Source organism: Aspergillus caelatus (genome assembly GCF_009193585.1).
Source record: "Aspergillus caelatus strain CBS 763.97 unplaced genomic scaffold BDV27scaffold_51, whole genome shotgun sequence".
NCBI classification, from domain to species: Eukaryota; Fungi; Ascomycota; class Eurotiomycetes; order Eurotiales; family Aspergillaceae; genus Aspergillus; species Aspergillus caelatus.
Window position 1 is genome coordinate 21,635 of NW_022475314.1, and position 18,732 is coordinate 40,366.

The window sequence follows — 18,732 nt, forward strand, 5'->3', positions numbered from 1 at the left end:
CCAACACACCAATCTCCGGTGGAAAAACATATTCCAATTTTTTATGTTCATGGTCCTCCCAGCAACCTCGTCCATCTTCTAGCACGCAGCTACTGCAAAAGGCAACATCACATTGCATACACTGTACCCGACAATGAACCATCTTCATGCATTTTTGACACTCTACCATTTCTGGTTTCGCCCCGCGTGGTACCCTCCGGCTTCTTTGATGTCTGAACCAACGGATATGTGAGGAGGGATGGTCACCATGGCAGTCGTTGCAAAAGAGAAAGTCGCAGAGCAGACAAACTAGGTACCACGTGTCGTAGGGTATTCCTATGAATGACGATATCTGGTTCACATTTCTGTGGATACTGGTATATAGCGCGTACCTTTCCGACAGTGTCGGCAGCTCACTGTATACTGCTCGTACATCCTGTCAGAATATAAGAATATCAAGGTCAAGAAAGGATGAAAAGATCAAGATTGGATAAAGTAAGCCAATAGTGGAAGCAGATTGAATCGATCAAGGAAGATGAAGATCGTCAATACGAGTCAATTCTGTAGGGACTTTTGGCCGTATTATCTCTGATTCAGTATTGATCCACGCCTTATAGAGATCGGTTCAATAGAGATCGAGTCATATCAAAATTTTTCTTTTGTGGCTTTGTTTCTCCCATGGCTATAGTAGATTTGGAACCAAACTCTTTTTTAAGAAGATGTGACTCACGTCTGGAATGACCTAGATTAGACAGATACCTGGTTTGAGGAAAAGGATTAAAAGTAACATGATCCCGATTGGAGAAGAGCTTCTGCAGTTAGCGGTCCAACTTAAGTACATGACCAGGTCGAGACCCTCTGCTTAATTCCATTGCCAGACATCGCTAAAATGAGGCCAATCAAACGACCATTGCCTTTATGTTGTAGTTTAATAAGCTTCCGATCGGTAGCGGCAAAAAGATTATTTAGGGTTTCATGGCGTAATCACACACCTTAAGTTGGAGAACATTGTATACGGGGAACCTAAAATGCTAGGCTGGACAATCAACGCCAGAAAAAGCGATGGGTGGTGTGATACTATTTGTTTTAAGCTCCACATAGTAGACTAATAACCATTGCTGTGAAGACAGTCTATAGTAAAAATCCATGAATTCTGGGTAACACAGGATTTGTTGCATGACTTGTCATGCAACTCGATGAAATCATATTTAGGCTTGGGGATAGTCTTACCGCTGTCGGTTGTAAAGGTAGCAACCCGGTGACACCTGCAATGATATATTATGCTTCCTCCATGGTGAATATGCACTGAAGCAGCTGATCCTCTCTATGAGGAGTTATCTGAATCGAAGCGCTTGGCCGAATCATGTGGTTGGCGCGGGGTAAGTCAGGGATCGAAAAGGTTTCGTGTAGACCTCTGCAGGCCCGCGGGCGGCCTGTCATGGGCTCAGCCCAGCCTAGCCCATGGGCAGGCTTTAGACTGAGACTAAGATCTAGAAATAGACTGTAGGCTAAAATTATAGCTTCTAGATCTTTAGTAGACGCTCTATAGATTTGTATAAAAGTAAAAATAACTGTTTATATAACTTTTATAAAGATATACAGTATTAATTATTTTTTTATATATTTAGCTTACACCGTCGGGTTTTGCGGGGAACCCGATCAACTCTAGTTGGGATAGTCCCAACAGGATTCCCCAACAACAGTATCTCTCTACAGGAATATTCAGCTCCCTATATTTTGTATTCTTTTGAGGCGTCATCTCAACCGCCGTTGTCTATTGGATTCCCGGCCTGCAAATTTGCCAGCAGAAGCCAGCCTATCCTGTAGGAACCTCCCGGAAAATTTTAAGGCAGAATCATCCAAGAAATTTATTATGGTTAGTGGGAGTATTATTGTTATAGTTATATCTAGTAGTCAAGTTTAATACCTATGTAAAGTCTTTGACTATAGCAACTATATTTTTCTGAGCACTATCGTATGGGAGAATACCACTGGAGTAACCTTTCACTCACAGAGCGTACTCACCGGTGTTTACCTGGGTTACATGGGATGGTGCTGTATGACGCTGATAATTTAACAGTAGAAATTATTAATCTGTTGATCTCAAACATGCTAAGAGATAGGCTGGGTTTAGACCCGACCCGTATACCTGCGAGAAAGCAAGTCACGTATGATTCCTTTGTGGGCACCACTAAAGAAACAAAGACAGCATCTGAACCCTAAGCATTAAATCACACCAGGAGCCGCGAGAGCAGTAGACAACAAAAGGGCACTATGTCTTTCTGGCTCTGGCAAATCGTAAGCTGCTAGATCAACACCAGAGAAGCCAGCCTTTTTCAGCTGTTTGTTCCACTGCTCTGCAGATTGCAGGGGGCTCTCTGTTCTACCCTCGTCGACACCGAGCCACCAACCAGACAGCGGACCAAAAGCCATGTTGAAGTAAGGCGTTAACCGAGTAAGCTCAACCAGGCCGAGTACACCGCCGGGCTTCAGCAACTTGTGAATGTTACCCAATGACTTAGTGAGCGACCTCGTCGCGTGTACGACGTTCGCTGCAATGATCAAGTCATATGAATGCTCTTCGAATCCTTGCTTGGCGGGGTCATTTTCCACATTGAGAGTCTTGAATGTGAGCAGACCTTCCCATTTTTTCAGAGTACTTTGACCCGTCTTGAAGAAGCCATGCGAGATGTCGGTATACATATACTGCGAACAGAAGCATTCACCGTTCGGACTGCATGCGTTCAGCACTTGGAAGGTCGTACCTCCTGTGCCGGCACCGACCTCTAGGATCCTCAGGCCTTTCTTACGAGAAGTGAGGATCTTAGCATATTCGGCCACATATCGGTTGGGTCTGGCGCCCTCGTCGGAAAGATACATCCGGAATAGGAGGTTATCTCTGAGCATATGGAAGAGGGGGTTGGTTTGGCCGGTCAACATGCGAACTATCTCCGGCCCAATGCGGGATATTGCTTCCCCTTCGGTGCCCAGCTTCAAAGTGAGCGCTTGTAGGCCTTCCTTAGTGCTTGGGCTCTGCTCAATGAGCATCCGCCCTGACTCAGATTTTACAAACTCTTGCATCACCTTCCACCAGTGGACTCTGTGGTCCTGTTTCAGGACCAGCCCGCGGTCCTGCACCTCCTTGACAGCCCAGTCGATGTACCGGGCACAGGCCGCCGATCCGACGTTGAATTTCTCGGCCGCGGACATTCTAATATCGTCAGATTGCATGGGCATGACAACCGACTCCAGCATCTCTGCGGTAACTGGGACTCCGCCCACGGAGGTTGCCTGACCGAAGGTATCTTCTTCCACTGGAGCAGTATCCTCATCTTCATCCGTGACAGTGTGAGCAGTAAACTCCATACCGGACCATTCCGTGTTGAGCTCACTGTCGAGCCACGACTTCCATCCTTGAACGCCGCCAAAGTAGAACATAATCTTAGCAGGCTTGCCCGGGATATTGGTGCCGACGAACCAAGAGCGGTGCTCAGTGGCGGGCTTGGAGATCCAGACAGAATTCCACAGGCCGTCGGCATGGCCTGTCCATGCATCCACAGCTTTCTCAGTGACATTGACCGCCACCAGCTTGTTCTCCTCCATGTGCCCAATAGTTTTGCCGATCCAGTCCATGGCGATCTCTAGCATCACGGGCTGATTGCCTGCCGGCATATGAGGGCCGCAAACGATGAACATGTTAGGGAACCCATTAACCAGCACACCAGCGAAGGTGCCCAGTCTGTCGCTCCAATGTTGCTTTAAGGATTCGCCGTGGCTACCAGTAATCTCCATTTGGTTCAGCGCACCCGTACCGGCATCGAATCCTACCGCAAAAATGATCATATCAAACTCGTATTCCGCACCGGAGCTAGTCCGAATTCCTTTCTCGTACAGCTCAATCTCATCTCTACTAATGTCGACCAGGTCGACGTTGGGCCGATTGAAGGTCTCAAAGTAGTGATGTCCAGACGGCGGACGCTTGGCACCGAAAGGATATTTGGGACACAGGATCTCTGCCTTCTTCGGGTCCTTCACGATGGCGCGGATTTTCTGGCGGATGAATTCTGCGCACTGCTCGTTCGACTGGGGGTCCATAAACACATCATCAAATGTCTCCATCTGGAAGTTGAAACAGCCACGTTCCCAGCCATCGTCGAAGACTTGTCGGATTTGGTCGGGGTCCGTCCCGTTGAGGGTTCTCCCAGATGCTCTGCAGGCGTGACCGGCGAGATTCATCGATGCCATTTCCCATGTGGCATCGTGGTTCTTCTTGACGTCGACGACCTGGTACTCATCGATGACATAATTGCGCCCAGGAAGCACATAGTTCGGTGTGCGTTGAAACACGGTTAGTTCCTGGACGGCAGGCGCAAGTTTGGGAATGAGATGGACACCGGTGGAACCCGTACCCACAATGGCGACACGCTTCCCTTGGACATCCACCTTGTGTGCAGGCCAGGTGGATGCCTGGTACCACTCGCCGGTGTATGTCTGGAGCCCAGGGAAATCTGGGACCTTGGGAACCGACAAGATTCCCGTTGCCGGGAGAAAGTAGCGACAGGTGGTGGACACTCCATTGGCAGTGGTGATCGTCCAGATGTTCTCACTGTCACTGTAGCGTGCGGACGCGACTCGTGTACCAAATTCGATATGCCTTCGCAGATCGTAGCGGTCTGCCTCTTTTGTCAGCTCTATATCCTTTGCCGTTTCGCTAGCGCAGTCCCAACTGACCCACAACACGACCCAAGTATTGTTGAATTTCTTCCTGTGTCGGATATCGTTCTTTAAAGTTCCATTCCTCGAGCAACTCTGGGGCAAAATTGAAAATGTAAACCCAAGCCTCGCCGTCTGTCCGGGACCCGGGATAGCGATTGTAGTACCAGGTGCCTCCTACATCTGGTGCCGCGTCGAAACACTTGACGGACAGGCCCCGGTGCCGTAATTCCCAGAGGGACCTGATACCGCTGAAGCCGGCACCAATGACGATCGCATCGTAATCCGTCCTCTTGTGCGGCATGATGGACTATACGAGAAGGATACAAGGTGACATTCACCATGTTTGAGCACTCTATGGGAAAACTGACATGTTTTGAGTCCGCTCGTCGGAGCGGTTCCTACCGAGGGAGCCAATCGCATGGCTCAGACTACCAGAGGTTCGGTTCAGAGTGTTGGATTAAGCTTATGGGTCCTTCGGTATCGGGCGACTACTAGTCAATCCGAAGGATTTTAGGTCCTAAATACTTTCGCTATTCTCGCTGGAATCGGTATATCATCGGCACCACCCCCTGCATGCTTCATACTTATTCATTTGTTCGAATTCCGGTAATATAGTCACACTAGCTCCCACCCTATCATTTCTATCCAATAACAAATTCCAGACTATTTATTAGTGTGGGGACTTTTTGAAAATTCGGTGGTTCGGACATATCCAGATTTGGTAATAACTGCGGAAGTCGGACCAAAATCCAGCCAAGCCCTAGTTTAGTTTTCGATTCAGCAACAAAAGACACGAAAAACAAGCTTATTCCAACAATAGGTCCTTCGACCGGTTCCTGCACCTGTCATGCAATCCATCCGACCGAACCAGTCGGCCCTGCATCGATCCTTCGATGGGCTAATACGCCTCCGGCCGGACCCATTCCAGCTGAAACAATAAAGGCCTGGTGAAGGGCCACTGCACAGATCGATTGACCTCCCAGAATAACCAATCATGGCATCACTCTTCAGTGCCGATAATGCTCCTCAGCTGGGCGTCGCCCTCCTCCGCGTGTCGCCCCTCGTCATCTCGTCCGCGTCCCTCATGTTCAGCTGGGCGCAAGACATCTCGCTCGGCGCCTTCCTGCATCCTTCGCTGCGGACAGATCCCACCCACCCGAGCGGCAAGATCCTACCGCGGTTCCTGCCGGCATTCATGAAACCGGGGATTTGGGGCATTGGATTGACATACCCACCGGCCACCGTGCTCTGCCTAGTGAACGGGTTCAGCGGCCAAAGCTCGGAGATCCGTCATCTCTACTTCGCCGGTGCATTCTTCAGCATCGCTCATTTCTGCTGGGGGCCGTCCATGTTTGCCATTCTGCGCCGCATTCAGGACCCTACCACTGCGGGGGTCCCCAACGAGAGCGCGCTCGAGACGTGGTTGCCCCGCCATCACAGCCGGACGCTCTTGGTGAATGTGCCAGCGTTCCTGTGCATTTTCGCAGCGACAGTGGCGACCATCGCGGAGGGGTTGAAGTAATTATGTTACATCCCCTGTGGATTGCTGTTCGTCAATGTTCTGGAATTTACGTACAGTTAGCAATCCCACGTGCATCGTGCAATAGTAAACTTTCTGTCCCTTCCATAATCCCAGGAATCTTCAGCAAAATGTAACGTTAGCCGTTGGCAGCTTGATCCAGACTACTAGTTAACGACTATCAATTTCCTTCTTCTTCTCCGAAAGCCCCACTGCCTCGTAAATATCAGATCCAGGGATCCACAGTCGATTTGGCAGGATCCGCCGCGGCTCGATTCCCACTTGCACTTTTCCACCAATAGGATCAAACCTGTCAGGGGGCCGAAACTGGCCGACGGAGACGTGGGGAATGCTGGAGCAAATCACTGCCTCGGCGATCCAGGTCGCGTTGCGTGTTGACACATTGAATGATCGTAGGATTAGCTGCGTCAGGGAGCACATGCCGGTCAACCAGTATGCTTATTTCCTAATTGTTAAGATTGCATATGCAGGATAAACGTCGGGCAATTGCCCCTTTCGGTTGGAGTCCCGATCCACTCTCTAGGAATAGCAGTTTTCGGTGATATCGATCTAGTCGAGTTGAGGATAGTAATAAATAGATTCTGCAGACAAGGGCCACCGTGAGACAGGATTCAGAGTTACAGTTTCGCTTAGTCGACCACCATGGACCAGCCCGAGGCATTTCCCCCCGGCTACAAGCCCTCGACCCACATTGCGGAGCTACCAGCCACAGCCCCAATACAAGACATTCTCTCGGTCATCGACCGTGATGGCGGCGTTATCGTCAATGGCCTTGTCTGCGAGGAAGATCTAGCTAGTGTTGAACGGGAAATTGCGAAATACACGCATAACGACCGCGAAGACGATGACGGATTTTTCAAGGGGCTCGTGCCACAAGAGACAGTTTTGATCGGCGGCCTCGTCGGCAAATCAGATACCCTCGCGAGAGTCTGCGAGCACCCGGTCCTGGAAGCACTACGGAAAGAGATCCTGACGGACCATGGGACCAGGCGAGTGGAAGGGTATGATCTGCCCTACCACATCGACCCGTTGCTCTCGGTCAGCTTGAGCTTCCGCATGGGCTATGGAGCGCCGCGACAGCTACTGCACCGTGATGACGGGACACACTTAATTGAGCATGAGAGCAAGCCCTACCGCTTGAACCAGGCGGCGCAGCTGGGGTGCTTGATTGCCGGCGTCGAGACGACGCAGGCCAATGGTGCCACAATGTTCATCCCCGGCAGTCACCGATGGGATGACCAGCGAGAGCCACGCTTAGACGAGGTCACGTTTGCTGGTGCGTCCTCCCTCGCTCACGCCAGACCACGGCTAGCACTAACTGCATGCAGAGATGAAGCCTGGCGCCGCCCTCATTTTCTTGGCATCGTGTTGGCATGGTGCCGGCCATAATAGTGTCCCGGGTGTCACTCGCATCCTGCACGGCCTGTTCTTCGTGCGCGGCACCATGCGCACCCAGGAGAATCAGTTCTTAGCGATTCCTCGCAGCAAGGCACTGACGATGAGTGCGACGATGTTGAATCTGTTAGGGTATCGCCAGCCGACCGCAGCGTTGGGGATGGTGGAAAATGGGGATCCAATGTTGAACTTGGCGGCGGTGTTGGCGGCGGCGAATCAATAGTCGTCGATGCTATATCTTGTATCAGCCGAATGTTCTTTATAGATCTAGACAAGAAGAAGTCAAATGTAACGGTAATACATATACGAGGACAGTGACCCAGATAAGGTCCGCAAGGCCTCCAGTTTCCGGCCCCCATCGTGTTTTCGATCCACCCTTTTATTTAGCGCCAGGATGGCATTCCTTGTCGCTGCCTCCACTAGCGTGTGATAGAATTTTATTTGGTTTATTTAATTAACATGCTGCAGGCGATGATAAGAAACGGAAATGCACGGCTGACGATCCATCGTCGGTAACGGCCGAAAAAAAAAAAAAAAAATAAGTGAAGGGTCAGCATACTATCTGACAGATCTCACCCTTCTGGATTTCCGGATCACATTCTCTTCAGCAGACGATAATAAAAACAGAAACACAACGGGGAAAAAAAGAACAAAATAAAGGGATAATTTACCGCACACCATGAGTATGCTCGTTCATGATCTCGGGCTGTCACGGAGGGCATGCGACCGCTGTCATGGCCAGAAGCTGCGATGCCGCCGGGAGAACAACAATGAGCCCTGTGTTCGCTGTCAGAGAGCAGGCGTCCAGTGTGCCCCAAGGCCCGTGAGATCCAGACATCGCCCACGGGCACACACCACGCAGCAACCAGCGGACATATCGAATGCGAACCCGACACAATCCCTAGGTAAGCCCGGGTGTTCATTAGCAGGTGTCGGAGGACGGCCAAGTGCTAACCCCTCGGCAAAGGAAATCCATCAGAGCAGACGAACAAAGACATGTCAGAGCATTTTCATCTCTCCCCCTCGAGCTTGTTAGACTTTCCCGCGGACTTGGATCTGGGACTTGACTTTGCGTCGCCGCAGTCCGGCATGGATCTAGTGCCCATCCAGAATCATCCGGAGAGTCAACCCTTTCCTCCGGAGCCACGGAGCCGTATGGGTGGGCGATTTGAACCGGACCATCAGAGTGAACTCCACGCCGCATCACAGAGCTCGTATCTCCAACCCTCCTCCACATCCACACTGTTGCCCTACTCCGAACCAGCGACGACACACTCCCAACATCGCTTGTCCCTCGCCAGGACAGTGGCTCCCAAAACCATTAACGTCCCGTCACAGGAAGCGAATAACCTTATGGACTTCGACCACCGGGACGGGACGGCATTGAACAGCGGCAGTGAAGACACAGCGGCGGACTCTGGGTACGGGCAATCCGTCTCGAGTCGACCACATTCCAACAGCAGTGCCACCCAGAGCTCATATTCGCAACAAACGTCCAAACCGACGGGAGATATGACCTCGTGGGTTCGTAAATTGTCAGACATAAATGTGGAGCTGCACCAGCATATGCTGGCCATCCCGTCGGTCGATGTAGAGCACAGCCCGTTGACCAACTCCAAAACGAGCAACGGTCCCAGTTCCCCCCAGGAACTGGCAGTAGATCGCACCTTCAAACTCTCTCATCAGTATATGGAAATCCTGAGTGATATCTTCTCTCAATACAAGACCCGCCAGACATATACCGGATCACCCCCGGCAGCGTTGGCACTAGATCAACCCTCCCAGCTGCTGGTCCTATCCAGTTATCTCTGTCTGGTTGAGTCGTATGACAAGATCTTGCAGCACATCAAAGCATGGACTGAAGTGCGATTGGACATGGAAGGATCGACGGCAGAGGAGCACTTCCCCGTGCAACTACCCAGTGTCGCCATCGGCTGCTTTCAGCTACCGGCATCATCGTCCACTCGACCACTAGTCTTGATCTGCATCATTGAGGCCACTATGACACAGATCCACGACCAAGTCAATGAGATGATGCGACCTGCCCGGACGATAGGCGAGCAGGGCACCCTAGGCGGCGACGGGCTGAGCGGCGTGGCCAAAGTGACGGTACAGGCAATAAGGACTAAGGAAGATTCCACGATGAAGCTTCTCCACGAAGTATGGCGACTGGCGTTGCGATGTGGGGATGACGGGAAACTTAGCGCTGGCGCAGGTTAGGTTATTTGACCTGGCAGAAATAAAAAAAATAAATTTCCCTTGTTCCATTAGCATTCTGAAAAGTCATAAATAGGTACAATTAGTCATCTCCTGGATATCGTCAAACGCATCAGAAAAATCAATTGCTGTCTCTTCGCTTTCCACCAGAGATCCGCCTAGGGCGCCACACTGAGCTGCGCAAAGGCTGGATATTCGGGTTTACCATCTTCGCCGATGTTCACCACCTTCCCATCGCTCACGTAGGTCTCTACCCACCCGATACTGATTTCGGCATGAATCCCACTAATAAAAGGCTCCTCCTCGGCCTGGAGCACCTGGAACTCCGGGTCTGACGCCCCCTTGTAGAATGTCTCCATGTCGCGGAAGTAAAACTCGACCTGGGCGTCGTAGTCGCGGACCACCCAGGGGCTGCCCCGTTGGGCGTTCAACTGTGTCGTCATGTCCCGGAAGGACTTCGGGGCGAAATACTACACAATCATGATTCAGTAGCTAGCCAAAGCACGTCAGTGGCGCATCGCACGAAGCACTTACGATCGAAAATCCCTCGATCCCATTCTTGGCGTGAAGCTTGGCCGCGCGTGCGGCATGTTGCTCAGTCACCCAGCAATGGAAGTCCTCTTCACTGACGTGTGGTTGGCGGTAGTGCGCCACGGTCATGCGCAGGAGGCGTCTCTTCTGGATGGGCTCGGCCATGGTGGTAACGGGCCTGACAAAGTTTGGTGGAATGGTTGGGAAACTCTGAGCTGGGTATCCCCATGGGGGGGAGGCAGGGTGGTGAGAACTTTTGTAGCGAGTCCAGGGGGTGGACCGACACCGTGATCGGCGTTCGGACCTGATGGGGTTCAATGTGTTTTGTATGCAAGCAAACACCGGACAGTGGTAAAAGTGGAACCACATATGCTTCTCAGACCTTGTCCGTACAGGGAAATTGCGCCGAGCGGTGACGGGTCTGTTCATCAGAGAAGAACTTGATACTTAGCATTCGAAGGGACTAAGGTTGAGTTAGATTGCGGAGGGACATGTACTAGCAGGGATTAAGGGAGAATGGGACACTGGTGGGGACATTCATATGCGTGTGATTGGACTTACTAATGAGAACCATCACTGTAGCAGCTCATCATAGAAGGTATTGTGGAATCACTTAAGGGAGGCTAAGTGCGTAGTTGCTACGCTAGCTACTCGGTGGATATCAATTCAGCCAGCCGTACATTCGCCCGAACATCACACTTAGCCCTAATCTATCTCCAGAACAGTCACATCCATAACCGGCCGCCTGCTACGCCAGTTCGGCCTCAATCACGCTCTCATACCCCCTGCCATCGGGCCATATCTTCACCAACTTCAGCCCGGCCTCGCTCAACACCTTGTTCCACACGGCCTCGGTCCTCTCGTTGGCTGATGCCTGCAACACTAGGCAATCCAGCGTGGCTTGGTAGCAACTGGTGCCCGTTGTCGGGATCACAATGTCGTTGATGAGCACCTTGGAGTAGCCGGGCTTCATAACGGCGGCTACCTGTTTCAGGATTTTGACCGAAGTCTCATCCGACCAGTCGTGAAGAACGGCATGCATGTAGTACGCCCGGCTCCCGCGCACGGGCTGTACGGCGTTCGGCGCAAAGAGGTCGTGTCCTACCGTTTTGATCGTGTCCGTAGCAAGCGTCACCGAAGCAACAACGTCCGGCAGGTCCTCGAGGACCAGAGACCCCGCAGGAAGGTCCTGGTGTTTATGGAGAACGCGGAGAAGGTCGATGCCATGGTGGCCACCAATATCCACCACAAAGGGACTGCCATCACTCAAGTCAGCGCCCTCCAGTAGCGCAGTAGTATCGTAGAACTCGGGCCACGGCCTCTTTTGCTTAGCCCATAAGTCCATAAAGGACGAGAAACTCTCCTGGTGTACTGGGTTCGCACTGCATCGTTCAAAGAAGGTCTTCCTCTCGGGAAAGGAGTCAACGTAGCAACTGTCGCTGTCGTCCACTGGCTTCCGGTAGTCGGTCTTAGCCAGGAAGGCAGGCCAGTGCATGGCACACTGCGCGATATGGTCGGTTCTGTGATCTACCGGTTAAACCTTCTAGCGTCGAACATTTTACAATAGACAAGCTGCATACCTGATTCGCAGCGCTGGTGCGACATGGGTACCCTTGTCGCCCAGGGCAAGCGAAAAGGCTGTTGGCGCGTAGCGATCTTCCCCGGTTTCCTGGACAATGTGGTTCGCAGCCATTAGTCGCAGTTGGTGACCTAAAACATATATGAGCCGCTTAAGGTCAAAATCTAGATCTGGCATCAATGCTCACGCAGTAGCTCCGGGTCGACACCTTTCTTAGCGATTGCGGCCAAGTCCTCAACATGCTTCTCTCCGCCAACAGCGGTCCAGGCGTCCCATAAACCCACGTCAATCAGGGCTTGGAGCACAGAGAACATAATAGGCTCTTCAATCGCTAGTCGCATGGTCTTCTCTTCCTTGGTCTCCAGTTTATGGAAAAGCTCACGGGCAGACAGAGCCAACCGCTGTCGGGAGGCATCACTGTCTTCGAAGGTTGTCAGATCGACTGCGTTGAGCTTTTGAAGCAGTTCTTGCACTATAGTAGCCATAGTAGGGGTATTCATTGAGGAAAGTAAATTTTAGGGAATTATCATGAATAATTATAAATGCAAAATTGGTCAGCCTAGAGCTTTAATATATACTTCGTGTGCAGGCGGAACTTTCCCGGTATATTTCGACGTGCATTTTATTATTATCGCCGAGAGAATGGAAACTTCGGTGTCTTACATCTCTTTTAGGGATGGGTTGACAATCTCCGTGGAATATATTATTAAATATATCGGAGTGCAAGGTTAGACCATCTTGAAAAATTACGCTAGTAGATATCACAGTTACTCAGCGATAATGCACAAGTCGCTTCAGGTTCATATTTTTACGTGTCCTAATTCTTTACTAGATGCCATTGCAACGCTGAGAGCAAGTTGACATTCGAGCCAAAGACACCGTTACATACCCCCTCATACTGGTCCACGTTCATCGTCTTCTCATGCTAGCTATCCACAACCCTCCCAGTCGGTCTATTCCCTTTTAGTATACCACCCCATGTACACCCTTGATCTCTCTAATATATTTCCCCTCTCAGTCGAGGAAAGATAGGGAGTAAGTTACTTGCGAGAAGCCAGAACTAACAAGACAAAGGGTGAGCGCCTACAGATTGAGATCGGAACGGGCTTAACTTACACCATACCAACAGTAAGATGTGTAATCGTCTTTCTCGTCATAGCTCCAAAGATAGCCCCCAAAGCACCGTAGAGCGAGACTCGCAAACACGATACTGGCTACAGCTGGTGGCTGCCATAAGGCGATGAGCCCGATCGTCCAGGCCGCGATCAAGGCGGCGAGCGACCAGCGGGCCATAGGTTGAGAGAGCAGCAATGGGATTGTTTTGCGACCCATAAGTGCATCCGCAGAACGATCACGGAAGTCTTGCGCATGGCCCTATATTGACGCGGCTGGTCTCAATCGCCCCAAAGAACATGGCCTAAAGACTTACCGTAGTGGCAAATATAGCTCCGGTCATGACCATAGCGATTGCCTTCAAACCGTGTACCTCCCTTCCATGGTCTTTGAATGCGTTAGTATAGACTTTTATTCACCTATCCATCCACAGTCACAAAGAATTGAAGGCTGACCGAGTATGATGGTGGTTCCCCAACAGTAACATGCGAGGCCTACAGCCCCAATGACATTTTTCACGACGGGTACTGCGGCAAGCCCCCCTTCGTTGTAGATCAAGATGGCCACCGAATAAGTTAGCGTACACGGGATCGTGTTGGTATACAGGGCTGCAACCCACATGAGCGTAAAGAGCACGTAGTAGAGTATGGTTGCGCTTTCCAGTGATATCATCCCCGATGGTAGAGGTCGATGCGGTTTTGCCATTCTGTCTTCCTCCACGCCGTCGATCTGACCGAATCAGGACATAAGTCATAATCTAGGGGGCAAAGATCCCTCTGACCTGATTTTTAACCTACGTTGATGTCAGTCGAAGGCAGCTTGGGCATATAACAGATCTCCTGGAATGTACCTGGAACGTAAGCAAGTGCAATTGGTTCCATAGAAAGCCCTTCACAATCAGATGTAAACTGGATGGTCCAGCGAGCACAAGTGCTATAGTCATCTTCTTATTGTTCAGTACTCAGCGGACAAACTACCGCATGATACGTACAGTAGGCAAAACCGCGGCAGGAATATCAGATTTTCCAAACAAGTATAATGTCTTCATAAACTCCATGGAGGAGGATATATATCCGAAGGGATTTTTCATCACTGACTCGAAAGAGCTCTTCATGGCGACTGACAAGGCAGAAAGATGTAGTCTTCAAGAAGCCAAACAAGATTGAGGATATTGATTGATACCAATGGTTGACCTGCGAATCGCCGATGATAAGGACGTCACACATGTACCCTGATTTGGCGAATCTATGGCATTTGTGTGAAGGCGATAAGCACCTAGGGCTTTCATTCAGGCATGCCATTCATTCCATGCTTCGCTGGCAATGTCCTCTCCCATTGATATACTTCCCGATTAGGAAAGTTCCATTAGCTTCATCCTGGGGATAACCAAAATGGAAGGTTCCGAGGCTTTTGGAAAACTGAAATACAGTCAGATTTAAATCACCGGCCTGAATTTCTACCTTTGGTTTAGCTATCTCTTAGATGCATTCCAGACTGGTCTGAATCACTTGGTTTGTTGGATGGTCCCATCCCGAATCTATATTCGACTGCGGATGGCTGCTTTAGACAAATTCCGAAGCCATCTAGCGCTTCACTCAATGGTAACGAAGTTTATTCATGCAGCAGGTTGGAACTGAATAGCCACCTAGCCTGAAGGGCCAAATCCAGACTCTTAAAACCCTCCATAAGAGCGCTTCTTATACCAAGCAACCTGTCAGACTTCCGCACCACTGAAGATTGCCAGTTCCCATCTCAGCCATCATGGCTTCTGGTATATCCATTCCAATCAGCTATGTGGCTTTGATAGCCTTACTTGGCCTGCTGGTTGTGAAATGGCTTTCCAAGCGCACAGCAAACTATCACCTCCCCCCGGGCCCAAGGCCCCTACCCATTATCGGCAATGTCTTGGATCTCCCCCCGAAGGGAATCCCAGAGTATCAACACTGGTTCAAACACAAGGATGCCTATGGTCCCATCAGCTCAATTAATGTGATGGGGCTGCACCTCGTCATCTTTCATGACAAAGAGGCTGCGTATGCAGTAATGGGAAAGAAAGCCCAGAAGACATCGGCAAGGCCGCAGATGAACTTTGCCGCAATGTGTGGTTTCGAAAATTTCCTCATTACACACCAGTACGATGCTAAATATCGTCTGCATCGAAAGATGGTTCAGCAGGAAATTGGCACCAAAGGGCTGTCCGCCACCTTCCAGCCCATACAAGACCAGGAATCCCTTCAATTTATCCTGCAAACCTTCAACAACCCTGATAATATGATGGTCTATTTGAAAACGTAAGTTGCGCTTCTTTCCCCGGTAACTGAGGGGACTATAGTTAGAAAGCTGACGGCACTCCCAGTCTGGCCGCAGCCATCGTTCTCAAGATCACGTATGGCTATGCGATCGAGAGGGATGCAGTTGACCCACTGGCGGAACTGATTGAGCATACGATGGACAACCTCTCCCAGGCATTTGTGCCGCTCGCCTGGGTGGTCGATTCCGTCCCTGCCATCGAGTATCTGCCTGACTGGTTCCCTGGGACATCCTACCGAAAGACCGCTCGGGAATGGAAAGCCGTCAACGAAGCCGCGGCCGAGCTGCCTTACTCGTTTGTCAAGCGGCAATTGGCACGGAAGGCTCATCGACCCTCATACGTTTCAAATCTGCTAGAGCAGTACATGGCCAAGAACGGCAATGAGGAAAGCTTGTCACCGGCCGATGAAGAGGCCATCAAGTGGTCCGCCGTCAGTCTCTATGCCGCCGGCTCGGACAGTACGGTTGCCATTATAGAAAGTGTGATTCTAGCCTTCTTGATCTTCCCAGAAGTAGTGCAAAAGGCGCAAGAAGAGATTGATCGTGTCGTCGGTTCGGATCGACTCCCCAATTTCGAGGACCGGAAGGATATGCCTTACGTCGACGGCATCATCAAAGAAGCCTGGCGGTGGAATCCCGTTGGGCCGATGGGCTTGACCCACAAATCCGAAGAAGACATCGTTTACGGAGAGTACCTCATTCCGAAGGGATCATATTTACTTCCCTCTCTCTGGTGGTTCTTGCACGACCCGAAGGACTACTCTGAGCCAGGCGTCTTCAAGCCGGAGAGGTACATGGCGCCCCTGAATGAGCCCGATCCCAGTGATCTCGCCTTTGGCTATGGCCGAAGAGCCTGTGCTGGCCGCTTTTTCGCGGACGCGAGCGTTTACATCACCGTCGTACGACTGCTGGCAGTCTTTCAGATCCGTAAGGCAAAGGATGCGCACGGCAACGACATTCCTGTCAAGCTTGAGTCGGTGTCCGGCATGGTCAATCGCCCCAAACCATACCAATTCAAGATCGAGCCACGCAGCGCGCATTACGCAGATCTTCTGCGCCGCATTGAGGCTGAGCAAGGCCCGATGGCCGGGGATGCACCTCTCCTCAATATAAGCACGGTGTAGGAGTCCCTCGGACCAGGCTTCTGTTGGACTGAATTATTTTGTTACGGCAGGCGCTATGCTAGACTGATGACCTGGGACGGATAGTTATGCCTTTGGAAATGCATTCAATGAAATTGTTCTATCTCCAGATCCTCCCGTTGCAGGATTAGATGCGCAAAACCACTTCGTTCTATTGATTGTATTGAATTTGTATTTGGAGTGCTCTCATTTGGGAGAGCCACCCTTTTCATTGTCTATCTTCCGTCCATCTTTTGTCTCCGAGCGGGGACGTTAGGCACGAGTAGTTGCAAATCACTGTAAGCCGTTTGTACCACGTCGGCAGCGGCACGGAGCGATTTATATGCCTTGGTTCCCTTTATAATATCATTTTGTAGAAGCTCCAAAATCTGCTTGAGATCTCTGATATGCATGCTCACGATCGGAAATAGAAGCCTGAGATGTAAGGCGGCAGCCCGAACGTGATATTTCCCCACATAGATGTCCGATAAAGGCGACACATCGTGGATTGACGTAGTCTTACCCTTATGCTGGTACATTACTAGCTGACAGCAAAGGCTTTGCGCGAAAGTCGCAAGCTGCTGAAATATAGTGACGACAAACATTGGGTTTGTAGTGCAGACACAGCAGAGCTTGCACGGCAACACCTGTTTACACGTCTCGACGCCGTCCCGCAAATATACAAGCAAATCGTCGAAGTGATCTACTTCATCGAGGTTGCTGCCGTCATCACCACTGACCCTCTCAAGAATATCAGCAAGAGATCGAATACACCCGCAGCCGCGGCTCCGGGATGTATGTGAGTCCACGGAAGTCACAGTTGTTGGCGGATGTATGACGAGGCTGCTCGGGCTATCGTCGTCGATGATCGACGCAGTCGTAGAGGGCGAGTATGAAGAGGTGTCGTGACTGTCGGGCAAAGTAGACTCCATTGGGATGGCATTGATACTCTCGCCCTGGAGAAGGTCTAAGCTCTGAGAATCCTTTGAATGGAAGTCATCCCAGTCATGGAGAAACTCATGAAGGACGGGGCCCGACGACGTGATCGGCGTCCAGAGCCCATCTTTGGTGTCCGCTGGTGGCAATTGTTGGTTCGTGTCTACTGGTCTACTAAGTGCGTCCCCCGTTGCAGACCGGCTGTCGGTATTCCTTCTGGTTTGTTGTCTCTTTGCGGGCGGCTTGGAGGAAGAGTTCGGTGCTGATGTGGATTGTCGACGTTGTGAGCTCGGCTGATCGGTGGCCTTGATTGATGACCGGTAGGTGCAGGTGGTCAATGTTGCTTGACATCGTTGGCAGCCGTATCGGTCGCCGCTACATTTTACCTGATACAAATTACGTCAGACAGACTCTAGAACATGCTGGGACCTGAGACGGTGGCCTACCTTTCGACTCCGACACTGATCACACGCCTAAGAGTGTTTGCTTTAGCATCTGCTTAGCTCATTTCACCAAGGGAAGGCTCACCCACCACCACGGTATAATTGCGCGCATCGACACTACTATTCCCTGACAGGTCAACAAATTCGAGAGTGTTCTGCTCATCCCTACTGCAGCGGAAAGCACCGAACATGGCTGGGAGAAATGACAGGGATCCTGCTCTGCTGTCGGCGCCGTCGTATATACCGTTGAACACGGCCGGAATCTCCCTCGACTCGGATGAGGGGTATCAACCTCCGCCTTCTCTGCCATCCGCATAATCAGCCTCGTGTACTTACCTTTGTTGCCTGAAACCTATAGATTGTGCCCAGTATATTTCAGTCATGGTCATGTATGGCGTACTTACAGTTAGTCACAAAGGTCAATTCTTCCCCTGTCGAGATGGTTGCATCCAATAGAGACCTCCCGGCCCGTTAGCAGTGAGCCATTGTTATCAGTAGTGTCAGACTGGTATCACACCTTCGCCTCCCGGGATTGGGGGAGGCAGTGCTCCCGCCTTCTGGGTGACATCGCCAAGTCTGGCCGATTTAATCTCATTTGTGAGTCGGGCACTAAAGGGGTCGGGATGTCACGATCGGGAAAAATGGAACTACTAGCGAGAAAGGCTTAACTCGTGGGATCGTTATCATGGATACATGTGTTTCGATACCTCGTCTTTGGGTTTCGGCTTACCACTTACCTAGGTGGGAGATATCCGATTCGGGAGATGGCCGAGGATCGTTGATCTGCAGGAGGTTTAGGTAATGATAGTAGTAAAGGGTTAGACGGGCGAAGGAGTGAGAAGCAGTTCAGAG

At 50.9% G+C, this 18,732-nt stretch overlaps 9 protein-coding genes across 9 annotated transcripts; 4 read left to right on the top strand and 5 right to left on the bottom strand.

The window, feature by feature from the left end:
* Nucleotides 1-2,120: 2,120 nt before the first annotated feature.
* On the bottom strand, nucleotides 2,121-4,999 carry psoF (bifunctional monooxygenase/methyltransferase psoF; the record flags this gene model as incomplete). Its single annotated transcript, XM_032077942.1, has 2 exons — nucleotides 2,121-4,652; nucleotides 4,711-4,999. The coding sequence occupies 2 exons, from the start codon at nucleotides 4,994-4,996 to the stop codon at nucleotides 2,206-2,208; spliced, it is 2,733 nt and encodes a 910-aa protein (XP_031929500.1). The 3' UTR covers nucleotides 2,121-2,205.
* Nucleotides 5,000-5,581: 582 nt separating this feature from the next.
* BDV27DRAFT_125252 (uncharacterized protein) lies at nucleotides 5,582-6,284 on the top strand. The gene has a single exon (XM_032066289.1). It carries the CDS (start codon nucleotides 5,690-5,692, stop codon nucleotides 6,215-6,217), a length of 528 nt encoding a protein of 175 aa, XP_031929501.1. The 5' UTR covers nucleotides 5,582-5,689; the 3' UTR covers nucleotides 6,218-6,284.
* A 574-nt stretch (nucleotides 6,285-6,858) lies between these two features.
* Nucleotides 6,859-7,853, top strand: BDV27DRAFT_170892 (phytanoyl-CoA dioxygenase family protein; the record flags this gene model as incomplete). The annotated part of the gene is made up of 2 exons (XM_032075443.1): nucleotides 6,859-7,511; nucleotides 7,564-7,853. Exons 1-2 carry the CDS (start codon nucleotides 6,878-6,880, stop codon nucleotides 7,851-7,853), a joined length of 924 nt encoding a protein of 307 aa, XP_031929502.1. The 5' UTR covers nucleotides 6,859-6,877.
* Nucleotides 7,854-8,210: 357 nt separating this feature from the next.
* Nucleotides 8,211-9,850, top strand: fumR (Zn(II)2Cys6 domain-containing transcription factor fumR; the record flags this gene model as incomplete). The annotated part of the gene is made up of 2 exons (XM_032075444.1): nucleotides 8,211-8,535; nucleotides 8,598-9,850. The coding sequence occupies exons 1-2, from the start codon at nucleotides 8,310-8,312 to the stop codon at nucleotides 9,848-9,850; spliced, it is 1,479 nt and encodes a 492-aa protein (XP_031929503.1). The 5' UTR covers nucleotides 8,211-8,309.
* Nucleotides 9,851-9,911: 61 nt separating this feature from the next.
* On the bottom strand, nucleotides 9,912-10,604 carry BDV27DRAFT_91696 (EthD domain-containing protein). Its single transcript, XM_032077943.1, has 2 exons — nucleotides 10,382-10,604; nucleotides 9,912-10,317 (listed from the first exon to the last, which is right to left on the bottom strand). Exons 1-2 carry the CDS (start codon nucleotides 10,541-10,543, stop codon nucleotides 10,006-10,008), a joined length of 474 nt encoding a protein of 157 aa, XP_031929504.1. The 5' UTR covers nucleotides 10,544-10,604; the 3' UTR covers nucleotides 9,912-10,005.
* Nucleotides 10,605-11,126: 522 nt separating this feature from the next.
* On the bottom strand, nucleotides 11,127-12,357 carry BDV27DRAFT_170896 (putative O-methyltransferase; the record flags this gene model as incomplete). The annotated part of the gene is made up of 3 exons (XM_032075445.1): nucleotides 12,145-12,357; nucleotides 11,959-12,088; nucleotides 11,127-11,898 (listed from the first exon to the last, which is right to left on the bottom strand). Exons 1-3 carry the CDS (start codon nucleotides 12,296-12,298, stop codon nucleotides 11,127-11,129), a joined length of 1,056 nt encoding a protein of 351 aa, XP_031929505.1. The 5' UTR covers nucleotides 12,299-12,357.
* A 529-nt stretch (nucleotides 12,358-12,886) lies between these two features.
* fma-TC (terpene cyclase fmaA) lies at nucleotides 12,887-13,941 on the bottom strand. Its single transcript, XM_032077949.1, has 5 exons — nucleotides 13,921-13,941; nucleotides 13,526-13,851; nucleotides 13,387-13,457; nucleotides 13,074-13,331; nucleotides 12,887-13,017 (listed from the first exon to the last, which is right to left on the bottom strand). Exons 2-5 carry the CDS (start codon nucleotides 13,773-13,775, stop codon nucleotides 12,955-12,957), a joined length of 642 nt encoding a protein of 213 aa, XP_031929506.1. The 5' UTR covers nucleotides 13,776-13,851; nucleotides 13,921-13,941; the 3' UTR covers nucleotides 12,887-12,954.
* Nucleotides 13,942-14,457: 516 nt separating this feature from the next.
* On the top strand, nucleotides 14,458-16,504 carry fmaG (cytochrome P450 monooxygenase fmaG; the record flags this gene model as incomplete). The annotated part of the gene is made up of 2 exons (XM_032075446.1): nucleotides 14,458-15,361; nucleotides 15,427-16,504. The coding sequence occupies exons 1-2, from the start codon at nucleotides 14,832-14,834 to the stop codon at nucleotides 16,502-16,504; spliced, it is 1,608 nt and encodes a 535-aa protein (XP_031929507.1). The 5' UTR covers nucleotides 14,458-14,831.
* A 116-nt stretch (nucleotides 16,505-16,620) lies between these two features.
* On the bottom strand, nucleotides 16,621-18,300 carry BDV27DRAFT_91947 (Zn(II)2Cys6 transcription factor domain-containing protein). Its single transcript, XM_032077947.1, has 3 exons — nucleotides 17,970-18,300; nucleotides 17,884-17,910; nucleotides 16,621-17,823 (listed from the first exon to the last, which is right to left on the bottom strand). Exons 1-3 carry the CDS (start codon nucleotides 18,069-18,071, stop codon nucleotides 16,738-16,740), a joined length of 1,215 nt encoding a protein of 404 aa, XP_031929508.1. The 5' UTR covers nucleotides 18,072-18,300; the 3' UTR covers nucleotides 16,621-16,737.
* Between the last annotated feature and the right edge of the window lie 432 nt (nucleotides 18,301-18,732).

Coding starts and splice junctions, on each gene's coding strand:
- BDV27DRAFT_125252 (XM_032066289.1), top strand. CDS start 5,690: ATGGCATCACTCTTCAGTGCCGATAATGCTCCTCAGCTGGGCGTCGCC.
- BDV27DRAFT_91696 (XM_032077943.1), bottom strand. CDS start 10,543: ATGGCCGAGCCCATCCAGAAGAGACGCCTCCTGCGCATGACCGTGGCG. Junction 10,318..10,381: donor GGATCGAGGGATTTTCGATC/GTAAGTGCTTCG, acceptor ATGATTGTGTAG/TATTTCGCCCCGAAGTCCTT.
- fma-TC (XM_032077949.1), bottom strand. CDS start 13,775: ATGGCAAAACCGCATCGACCTCTACCATCGGGGATGATATCACTGGAA. Junction 13,332..13,386: donor GAGCTATATTTGCCACTACG/GTAAGTCTTTAG, acceptor GCGTCAATATAG/GGCCATGCGCAAGACTTCCG. Junction 13,018..13,073: donor CATCTTACTGTTGGTATGGT/GTAAGTTAAGCC, acceptor TTGTCTTGTTAG/TTCTGGCTTCTCGCAAGTAA.
- BDV27DRAFT_91947 (XM_032077947.1), bottom strand. CDS start 18,071: ATGTTCGGTGCTTTCCGCTGCAGTAGGGATGAGCAGAACACTCTCGAA. Junction 17,911..17,969: donor CGCGCAATTATACCGTGGTG/GTGGGTGAGCCT, acceptor AAACACTCTTAG/GCGTGTGATCAGTGTCGGAG. Junction 17,824..17,883: donor ATCAGTGTCGGAGTCGAAAG/GTAGGCCACCGT, acceptor AATTTGTATCAG/GTAAAATGTAGCGGCGACCG.